Below are 12,107 nucleotides of genomic sequence, written 5' to 3'. Positions count from 1 at the left end.
CTTTATTTTTTTTTTTAACTTTATTTATTTGGCTGTGCCGGGTCTTAGTTGCAGCACACAGGATTTTCGTTGCCGCGTGCGGAATCTTTGTTGCAGTGTGCGGAATCTTCGCTGTGGCGTGTGGGATCTTTAGTCGTGGCATGCGAACTCTTAGTTACGGCATGTGGGATCTAGTTCCCCAACCAGGGATCAAACCCAGGCCCCCTGCATTGGGAGTGTGGTGTCTTAGCCACTGGACCACCAGGGAAGTCCTTAGAGCATATACTTTAAATATGCCCAGTATCTTGTATGTTAACCATACCTCAACATAATATTTGAAATATATTTATATATTCATAATTCTCTGATGCAATTAAGTTAATCAGGTGAAAAATTCTTACAATTATGCTCTTGTACATTAACAGATCCACACTATGTCATCAAATAACCAAAATAATCATATGCAATAAAGTATGCCCAAATATGTAGGGAAAGTTGATGTTCATTTCCTTCTGAAGTACAGAAATAAAAACATTATATCTCAGGAAAATCATAATGATATTAAAGAGGAACTGGTTATTTCAGGGAATGTAGCTGAGTATCATTCTGTTAGGGCAAACTCTAAAGTAACAAATGCTTTTTTAAAAATAAATTCTATCACTGACATTTTAAACTAACACTTGGAAATTGTCTGGTTCTTTTAAAAACGTCATTATAAAAGGAAAAACAACCATAGTCACCAGGGAAGAATCTACATTACAATGTCAAATTGTTAGGAAGATCTAACTACTGCATATTTCCATACTCATCTGAGAGATACCAGGGAATCACTGATTATTATGTAAAAGGTGAGAACAATTTAGGTTTATTTATTACTAATGAATGTTAAAGGCCAACTTCCTTCCCAAATGGACAATCCATTGCTTTTCAGCACCAAAAAAGAAAGAAAGAAAGAAAGAGAGAGAGAGAGAGAGAGAGAAGGAGGGAGGGAGGGAGGAAGGAAGGAAGGAAGGAAGGAAGGAAGGAAGGAAGGAAGGAAGGAAGGAAGGAAGGAAGGAAGGAAGGAAGGAAGGGGAAAAAAAGACTTCTATCAGACGGGCCTCAAGGGTTACTACAAAGCATGTAGCTGCTGATGGAAATCCCAAGTGCTGAACCTCTTTCCCATGATTAAATCAAAGTAGCTTCTGTACATTTTGCGAACCTCACAGGAGCTATTCCACAACATGCTTTTATCAGATCTATGAACTCACTTGAGCCAGGCAGCATATCCAAAGAAAGATGTGACGTGTTGGGCTCTCCTGCCCTTGAACCTGGAGTAGAAGCTCCAGCAGCCATCAGGACACAGATGCTCAGAACCTGCCTCCTTCAGACACCTGATATGAGCAAGGCCACCAGCATGAGGAGCTGCACAGGGAGAGACAAATCCAGCAATCACCATGCTTTACTGGTGTAACTGTGGGCCAGGCACCGTGCTAGGCACAGCGTTAGAGACAAGGACACTGAAACAACTGGGTAGTGATCCTAACCACCAGAAGGTACAATGAGCTTCCCACCAGGGCCTTTTTCTTCTCCTTTCCTCATATGTCCCCTGAGAACAAAGTGGAAAAGGAATAAGAAGTGGCCTGAATTCATACAAACATCCATGGTCCTGCGATAACCACAGGACCATCGGCTTATTCACGTGTTATCGCTAAATGTTCACCGAGACCCTTTAGGGAAAGCATCCTTATCCCCATTTTACAGAGGGGAAAGCTGAGGCTCAGAGAGAGTCGTTACCTGTCTCACCTCCCACGCCCCTGCCTTTAGAAGGAAAGTGGCTCGAGGACACCCCTGGAGCAGGACACCGCACCCACTGGGGCCGGGCAGGACCCCAATGGCTTTGCCTACGAGACAGCCCGGGCACCGAGCCCCCAAAGCGGGAAAGAAGTGACCTGGATGTGGATCCCTTTGTCTCCCCACACTGCAGGGTGGTCCAGCCCCCGTCGCGGGTACCCACTCTCCCAACTCAGTTCCAAACGCCTAAAGGAGAAACCTGCTCTCCTTGCCAGGCCGCTTCTGTCTCCATTAAAAAGTCGTCAAGCTCGCCTTATTGACGTCACGTTTCTATAGTATAGTAACCGCCTGGCTCAGGCAGGTCCTCCACCACCTTAAATACCTCCCCACCCTCCTTCACCCCCTTGTCTTTAGCTTAAAGCAAAACACCGTAGCTCTTCAGGCTGCCACTTGGAAAAAAACATACTAATTTGAAGCACTAGACTGGGACCCCGGCAACTGGCAAAAAAATCTGTCCAGTTTCGTGGGACAAAACATGTGCTTGTCGTCAGGAATTGTGTTTGCTTCAAAGAGACAGTAGGGGTGTATTATCAGAACACAGAGACCCAGGGAAGTATGTAGGGTTCCTGCAGTCGAGTTAGCCCTCCCTCTGAGGGTGAACGTGTACTATCACAGCCCATGCTAAGCAGTTAGCCATCTGTGGCAGAGAACTAAGAACTCTCTATAATCATGTAACCCAATGATCTTGATACCTATACAAAAATGTCATTTACAAATCTCAGAGTTATTCCAGGGAGGCAGGCCTAAAACATCATAGTCATTTAATAGGCAGAAACCTGGGTCAATTGAACGATACATTGTTTTTTCCTGGGGAATTCCTAGCCTCCATTCGCAATATTTCCTTCCACGTGGAGGGACAGCCACGGCCAAACCCATGTAACCTCTCTAGACACTCACTCCTCTATCTAGAGAATCACTTACCTGATTAGTGAGGTTGGTTGAACAAACAGGTTGCACAGCCCAGGCCCTCTCCCTTCAAAGTTCTTGAACCAACCTGCCCTTATGGAGCACATGTTTACTCTGCCCTCAGGAGTGGGTCTACAAATAGATCCACAGCTCCTTTCCCTTTCCTGTGCCTCGCCGGGTCCCCAACTATTCCTATGGTCTTGCTCTAAAATGACTGAGTCTTTAAGGGGCCTTGAAAATACACCCCTTCTCCATACCTTGACTCTAAACCAACTAAGAAATATGAAAAATAAGGTGAAAATACATCAACTTTATTCCTTATAAAGGTGATATTGTAGAATGTGGCTCAGATTTCCACAAGGGTAGTGGTCTTCGTATTAATGAACCCCAGAACTGCACAGACGTATCCACCCAGCAGTGCTGCACTGGGACAGCCAGAAAGGACCAGGACTGCAATGCATATGTCTCTGAGGTCTGGTGAAGGCATCCTATGTGTACTCAAGAAGAGGGGCTTCCTTGCAAGGCTATCCTTGTAGCAGGAGAAAGTGTTTCAGGACACCTTCTTTGAGAAACCCTTCTTAAAATGAGTAAACACCCCTTGTTCTGACAGCGTACGCACCAAGGCACCTTCTGAGGATACGGCTTTCCATGTGCCTCAGGGAGCAGTTTGTAGCAATACCTCTCCATCCCTTCACAAGCATGACTGCGGTGGAGCCTCGTCTGTGGAAGGGAATTTAGGAATAAATTTCTAAAATTCCAAGAGTGTGATGAAAATCATACATCGTGAAAATTTATCTTGGGAATCCCAGAAGGAACTGAGGAAATTTCAAAATCTATACCCACATGTAAACCCACACAGAGACTATAGCCAAAATTATAATGACGTCCTATCGAACCTTCAAAGATCAGCAAGTCCCTATCTTATCCAAAGATTACAGACTATAGAGAAAGAGAGTTCACCAAAACTACATGGTTCAGATGTCCACTTCTGTTTAACAAACACCACCAAAACAATAGCCATTTTTTAATTTCTCAGGATAATGTGGGTTGACTGGGTTCAGCCGGATAGTTTTCTGCTCCATGTGGTGTCTCACCTGGGGCTGCCATCAGCTGGAGGCTCCGTTAGGCTGGTACATCTGAGAGAGCTCACTCACATGGATGAGCACGGGTTCTGGCTTCTGCTAGGGGCTCAGCTGTGGTTGTTGACTGGAGCACCTTGGTTCCCCTCCAGATCCCTCCATGTGTAGGGTTACCAGATTATATTTAAACCATTTACATTTGAATTTAAGATAAACAAAAAATCCTTTTTTGTGTAAATTTGTCACGTGCAATATTACTTTGTTCATCTGAAATTCAAGTTCAGCTGGGCATCCAGTATGTTTATTTGCTAAATCTGGCAACCCGAGGGGAGGAGCCTGTGAATTTATAACATTAAGGACAGACCTTCTGAGGTGACTCTTCCACTGGGACTGGTCTGGAAAAAAGAAGAGATCATATTTAGCAATAAAGACAAAAGCTGTTAGTAACTGATGCTGGTGGAATGAAGGGGAAATGGACACTGCCACACACTACGGGTGCCAAATGGGCATATCTGTTTGTTAAGGCCCATATTATCATGGCTGAATAACTTGAATGGCTTCTGATACAGAAGCCCTCTTTCCACCAACAAGGGAAATTCATATGAGGGTTTAGAAAAAGATCCCCAAGGTGATTCTGACCTGCAATCTGGTTAAGGGGCCCCAGCTGAAGGGGCGGGCGAGGACCACATGAGCTCTCTGATTGACGGAGGAAAGGGCTACTATTTATGAAGCAGGTTGTTTAGAGGGGCCCAGATCTAGGTTCTTCATGTTAGTGACTGGATTTAATCTCACAACAGCCCCACTAGTGATGTATCACTATCCTCTCCTCATGGATGTGTGTGACTACAAAGCAAGTGCTCTTGAGCACAGAGACAAATGGCAAAGAGGTGGTTCCCCACGCCAACAGCCAGAGCCAGGGGTGGGACCTGGCAGCCTGGTCACCTTTAGTTGCTGGCGGCAGATCTTTAGCAAAGGTATCAGGACATGTACCGCTGAGGTGGTTAATCTCTGTTCTCCCTGTGTTAACCCTCCCAGCAGCAGGAAGCCAAGCCTGGTGGTCCTTCCCCCTGCCGCGTGGGAAGTTTGTGACCAGGCTGGAAGCAGAAGCTGTCTGAAGCCAGTGTTTCTTCTGTCCTTTGTGAAAACTTATGGAAATGATTAGGCTGCTTGTACCTGCTAGGGAGGAAAGGGCATCTGAGGACACAGAGAGGAAAGTGAAATTTCTCCCAGAGAGGGATGAGGGTGGCTCCGTGGATGGTCTATCAAGGCTGGGCATCTAATCATGACAGATTTTCTAGTGTGGATCGAGGGATGTATGGAGCAGGTGTGGGATTCCAGCTTTTGCCCTAATCACAATATACCATGCATTCTCAACAGATGACATCACCCCCAAGAGGTCAAAGATTGGTTCTTGAGGTTAGGGTTTTCATAGATATTACAACGGTCTGTGAGCTTCCAAAGGACCACAGTACATAAACAGATAAACTACATCTGGAGTATTAAAAATTTCACATTCCGCTGGGGAGTGGGGTTGGGGGTAATTAGGCAAAAAATGTCTGAAAGGGCTCCTGGAGGGTGATAATGAAAGAAGACTGACAAACGCTTCATATACACAGTGACCGCTTATGCAGATGTTGGTGTTGGTGATGATGATTGATGAGGATGAGAATTAAGTATGGGGATTATGTGAATGACTGCTTTCTAAGATGGTGGGTAGAAAGGGATCAGTCAGAACAGACGTCTCCTCTGAGAAAGATGATATGGAGGGTAGGAAATGAATGTAAACAAATGGTACTCTAAATTGTATCTCCTTTACTCTTAACACTTATTCAGTTACCTACTTAATCCTATAATTTAAACATTTCTTTTAATTTATTTATTTATGTATTTATTTATTTAATTTTTGGCTGTATTGGGTCTTCGTTGCTGCGCGTGGGCTTTCTCTAGTTGCAGAGAGTGGGGGCTACTCTTCGTTGTGGTGTGTAGGCTTCTCATTGCAGTGGCTTCTCTTATTGTGGAGCACTGGCTCTAAGCATGTGGGCTTCAGTAGTTGTGGCATGCAGGCTCAGTAGTTGTGGCTCATGGGCTCTAGAGTGCAGGCTCTATAGTTGTGGCTCACGGGCTTAGCTGCTCCAAGGCATGTGGGATCTTCCTGGGCCAGGGCTCGAACCCATGTCCACTGCACTATCAGGCGGATTCCTAACCACTGCACCACCAGGGAAGTCCCTATTTAATCCTATAATTTAGATAAGGGTAAGAAGTTAGGAGAGGTGAAGTAAATCAGGGGAACTGCTATGGGTACCTGCTCAGTACGTGAGCTTGAAATTACTCTAAAGCTTTTCCCGTTGTATCCTGAAGCCACCAGGGCTCTAAATGCTCTAAGTTCTCTGGACACTGGCATTCAATGCTGTCCAAGGTATTGCTTAATTGATTAAGAATGACCTATTTTACTTTTTTTTTTTTTTACTGAAGTATAGTTGATTTCCAATGTTGTATTAATTTCTGGCGTACAGCAAAGTGATTCAGTTATAGATATATATATATATATACATATATTCTTTTTCATGTTCTTTTCCATTATAGTTTATTACAGGATATTGAATACAGTTCCCTCTGCTATACAGTAGGTTCTTGTTGTTTATTTTACATATGGTAGTGTGTATATGTTAATCCCAAACTCCTAATTTATCACTCCCTCCCCCGCTTCCCCTTTGGTTACCATAAGTTTGTTTTCTATATCTGTGAGTCTGTTTCTGTTTTGTCAATAAGTTCATTTGTATCATATTTCAGATTCCACATATAAGTGATATCATATGGCATTTGTCTTTCTCTTTCTGACTTCACGTAGTATGATAATCTCTAGGTCCATCCATGTTGCTGCAAATGGCATTATTTCATTCTTTTTTGTGGCTGAGTAGTATTCCATTGTATATACATACCACCTCTTCTTTATCCACTCATCTGTCGATGGACATTTAGACTGTTTCCATGTCTTGGCTATTGTAAAGAATGTTGTTAGGAACAGTGGGGTGCATGTATCTTGAATTAGAGTTTTCTCTGGATATATGCTCAGAGAGTGGGATTGCTAGATCATATGGCAACTCTATTTTTAGATTTTAAGGAACCTCTGTACTGTTTTTCATAGTGGCTGTACCAATTTACATTTCCACCAATTTAGAATTCATGGAGATCTACGGAGAAAGTGAATATGATAATGCAGCTGAATGGGCTTCCAAAATCATGGTAAATAGTGGAAAATCACAGCAAAATATAACATTAACAGATGGAGTTTTCAATAAAGTAGCTATAGTAGGTATCTATGTAGGTTTCAGTGTAGTTATAATACATAAGGCAAATGTAATGTAAAGGGGGGAGGGTAAGGGGATCTATTAAGGTGAGGTTTCTACATATCAACTGAAGTGGTAACATAATGATTCTGAGTATTGATTCTGAATAGACTGTGGAAAGTTAAGTAGGGAGTTTGTAATCCACAGAGCAACCACAAAAATATTATACAAAGAGATATATTCAAATTCAGAATAGAAACTTAAAATGAAATACTAAAAGGCATTCAGATAAGCCAAAGAAAGGGGAAACAGGGTAATGAAAAACAGAGAGGACAAACAAAACATGCAAAATAAAGTGGTAGATCTAAACAGAAACATATCAATAATTAATTGTCAATGGTCTAAATACATAACTAAATGACTTAGATCGTCAGAATGGATTTATAAAACAACAAAAAACAAAAATGGCCCAACTATATGTTGTCTACAAGAAACTCCCTTCAAATATAATGATATAGGTAGCTTAAGAGTAAAACAATGAATAAAAATACACCACGCAAACACTGATCAGAAGAAAGCAGGAGAATCTATAGATTCTTTACATTATCAGACAATGTCGACTTGAAAGCAAACACAGTTACCAGGGATAAATAGAGTCAGTCAATTCACCCGGAAGATACAACAATTTTAAATATGTATTATATCTAACAATGGAGTCTTAAAATACAAGAGGCAAAACTGACAGAACTGAAAGGGGAATAGACAAATCCACAATTATAATTTGGGCCTTCAATACTCCTCTCTCAGTAATAGAATTAGTAGACAAAAAATTAGCAAGGTTATAGATGAACTGAACACCACCATCAACCAACTAGATCTAACTGACATTTATAGAACAGTCCACCCAAAAACAGCAGAATACACACTCTTTTCAAATGCACATGGAACATTCAGCAAGATAGACTATATCCTGAGTCATAAAACAAACCTTAACAGCTTAAAAAAATTGAAACCAAACAGAATGTGTTATCTGACAATAATGGAATAAAATTCTAGAAATTAATAATAGAAAGATAACAGGAAAATCTCTAAGAACTTGGAAACTGAGCAACACATATCAAGTTAATTCATGGGTCAAAGAGGAAGTCTCAAGGGAAATCAAAAATACGTAGAACAGAAATCAACTATACTTCAATTAAAAATACATAGAACAGAATTAAAATGAAAATAAAAGTGAAAACCTACAGCTATCAAAATTTGGGAGTCAGAAAACAAATAGGTCGTTGTCAGGGTTGAGGTGGGGAGAATGGGTTGACTACAAAAAGGCACAGGAGAATTTTTTGGCATAATGGAACTCGTATATCCTGATTGTGGTGTGGTTATACAACTGTACACAAGTGTACATATACAAGTGTATGTACTTTTCAAGACATAGAACTGGACACTGAAAGGAGTGAATTTTATTTTCTCTAAATCATACCTTAATGAAAACAATTTAAAAAGCACACATCTTGTTAAATGAAGAACATAAGTAGCAGATCAGTGTTATTCTGTGATTCCAATTTCATATCTAACAAACAAATCAGTTAATGTGTAAACCATTGTATCTATTTACGTATGTGTATTTCAATATGCACAGAAAAATGCATGCCAAATACAAATCAAACAATAGCAGTGGTTACCGTTGGGGAGTGGGATGCAGGAATATTGATTAGAAAAGAGACTTTCACTTTGTCCGGCTGTGAGGCATTTTAAACCACACATAAATTATTTATATTTATAACCCATTATGAAACAATATATATGGGAGATATTCTGATAGACAGTGAGGGTACTGAGGAGAATAAAAATAATATTCATTATATACTTAAAACACATTTGTCTAACTCTCCCTTCCACTAAAATTAATTCAGGAATGATAATTAACTCCATATGGTTTATGATCTAAAAATGCAAAAAATAAAATCAAGTTCAGTGGATACAGCTAAAAATTTAAATAAATGTGAACTCTGTTCCTTCAGAATTATAGTTCATTAAGGGAAGATGTTATGCCCTTGGTGAATAATAATGGTATCTTTTAAGAACATCAAATGATCAGGACCTGTGACTGGGTATGATTATAATAGGGAAAATGTTATAGGGGAATATGGACCTCTTGTCATGAACAATTTCCAGGTAGGTTCTAACCGCTTTTTTTTGGTATCCTGTTCTTCCCAATGGCTGTCATTCTTTTAATGGTTGTGCCCTGCCTCCTTCCTTCCTGTCTCAGTTAGAACCTACTAGGCTAGGCCCTACTCCCTGATTTCAAAGCTTACTACAAAACTACAATAATCAAAACAGTGTGGGGAATTCCCTGGCAGTCCAGTGGTTAGGACTCCATGCTTCCACTGCCAAGGGCGTGGGTTCAATCTCTGGTCCGGGAACTAAGATCCTGTCTCAGTTAGAACCTACTAGGCTAGGCCCAAGATAGGCCCAGTTAGAACCTACTAGGCTAGGCCCAAGCCTCATTATATGCTCATTGTAATATATTAGCATACGCCAAATGACACAGCCACCAGCACCATGACAGTTCCCAGGCCATAAAAGGCCAAAAAGTGGGCAGTGGCCCAAGTCCTGGAATCCCCACCCCTTCTCCAAAATAGTTGGACTAATCCTCCTACTTATTAGCCTATGAAATTACCCAGCCCATAAAAAGCTAACCACTCCATACGTGGGGGCCCGTTCTCACCATCTGAGATGGCCCACACTCTGTCTGTGGAGTGTGTATCTCTCTCAATAAATCTACTTCTTACCTATCACTTTTCCTCTCACTGCATTCCTTCTGCAGTGAGACATAAAGAACCTGAACTTCATTAAGTCCTGAGACCAGGTGTGCAGTTTTACCTGGGAGATTGTGGATTTGAGTACCTTCCTAAGCCAGAGATTGTGGGTTCAAGTCCCATCTGAGGTGCAAGTCAGGTGGGTTCGAGTCTCATCTGAGGTGAGATTAGGTTCAAGTCCCAAGCTGAGGTGCACGGTTTCAAAAACTACAATGAGGTATCACCTCACACTAGTCAGAATGGCTATTATCAAAAAGTCTACAAATAATAAATGCTGCAAAGGGTGTGGAGAAAAGGGAACCCTCCTACACTGTTGGTGGGAATGTAAACTGGTGCACTATGGAAAACAGTATGGAAGTTCCTTAAAAAAAATAAAAATAAAGTTACCATGTGATCCAGCAATCCCACTCCTTGGCATATAACTGGAGAAAACTCTAATGTGAAAAGATACATGCACCCCAATGTTCATAGCAGCACTATTTACAATAGCCAAGACATGGAAGCAACCTAAATGTCCATTGACACGAATGGATAAAGATGTGGAATATATACAATGGAATACTACTCAGCCATGAAAAAGAATAAAATAATGCCATTTACAGCAACATGGATGGACCTAGAGATCATCATACTAAGTGATGTAAGTCAAAGAAAGACAAATACCATATGATATCACTTACATGTGGTATCTAAAATATGATACAAATGAACTTATTTACAAAACAAACAGACTCACAAACATAGAAAACACACTTATGGTTACCAAAGGGGAAAGGAGGGGGGAGGAGTAAATTAAGAGTTTGGGATTAGCAGACACAAAATACTATATATAGAACAGATAAACAACAAGGTCCTACAGTATAGCACAGGGAACTATATTCAATATCTTGTAATAACCTGTAATGAAAAAGAATATGAAAAAGATTATATATATGTATAACTGAATCACTTTGCTGTACACCAGAAACTAATACAACGTTGTAAGTCAACTATACTTCAATTAAAAAAAAGAAAAAGAAAACCTCCTTAATATCTCTTCTACTATGTCTGTTGAATTCTTATACATGTTCCTGCACTTAATTTGTTGTCATTACGGTACATAATGAATCTCTGGAAAATTTTGCCATACATTCATGAGAAAATGAGAGTGAAAAAGGTAAATAACTTTATCTTACAGACCCTGTGAAAGGTTGACCTAGAAAAATAAAAGAACTCACTCTTTAGTAAAGTGGTATAATGCAACATTATTGAACAAAACTCACTATTTCATTTTGAGCAAATTAGACCATAGATATATTAAAATGTAGTTGATAATATTTAGTTCTTTGTAAAAAAGATGTTTAAAAATTAGCAGGATGACACACTTTAAAAAACAAAGTCGATCAAAGTTTATCAGAATACAGTTCTTATTAAGAAAACTGAGGTGGCTCTGAAAAGATCCTTTGGTTTGCGATGCTCAGGTGGTCCGGAGGCAGCTCATTTGCCGGTGATGTACCGAATGACTGCCTTGGTGGCGCTGGATATGGCGTGCTTGCCCCTCTTCCCAGGCAGCAGCAGGCGCACGGAGGTCTGCATGTCTCTGGAGGTGAGGGTGGAGCGCTTGCTGGAGCGGACCAGGCGCGCCGCCTCGCCGGCGATTCGCTCAAAGATGTCCTTCACGAACGAATCCATGACGTTCACGGCCTCCTGCGAGAGGCTCAGGCCCTCCTGGACCCGCTGCAGCACCCTTCCGAAATAGGTGGCAAAGCTGTCGAAGCCGTCAGAGAGGCGGCGGCGGCTGCAGCGGCGGCGGCAGCGGCTGCAGCGGCGACGGCGGCTGCAGCGGCGCTTCGGTGTCTTCTGCTCCGGGTTCTTCGGCTCGGCTTCCTTGGTGCCCGGGCTTTCTTCAGACGTCTCCTTGGTGCCCGGGCTTTCTTCAGACGTCTCAGACGAAGGCTCAAGCATGTCGGAATCGTCTTCCCCGCAGCTCAGAGGGAAGGACAGGGCGGCCGTCGAGGTCCCTTGGCCCGGTGTCTACTCCCTGCCTTCTATGACGTCACGGGCAATGCTCACATCTGATTGGATAAAATGCAAAGCAGGGAGGTCTGTCACTAAGGAACCCCATGTCACCTGTGATTGGATGGCCCCCTGCTTGGCCTCCAGTCAGCCAATCACAGTGGAAATCTGGTGACTTTAAACTTTCCGTGACCTGTACCAGAAAATCT

At 41.8% G+C, this 12,107-nt stretch overlaps 1 protein-coding gene across 1 annotated transcript; it reads right to left on the bottom strand.

The window, feature by feature from the left end:
• Positions 1-11,379: 11,379 nt before the first annotated feature.
• On the bottom strand, positions 11,380-11,847 carry LOC137756373 (histone H2B-like). Its single transcript, XM_068532652.1, has one exon. It carries the CDS (start codon positions 11,845-11,847, stop codon positions 11,380-11,382), a length of 468 nt encoding a protein of 155 aa, XP_068388753.1.
• Between the last annotated feature and the right edge of the window lie 260 nt (positions 11,848-12,107).

The sequence above is a fragment of the Eschrichtius robustus genome, chromosome X (genome assembly GCF_028021215.1).
Source record: "Eschrichtius robustus isolate mEscRob2 chromosome X, mEscRob2.pri, whole genome shotgun sequence".
Taxonomy (NCBI): Eukaryota; Metazoa; Chordata; class Mammalia; order Artiodactyla; family Eschrichtiidae; genus Eschrichtius; species Eschrichtius robustus.
This window is presented reverse-complemented; position numbering and strand designations above follow the sequence as displayed.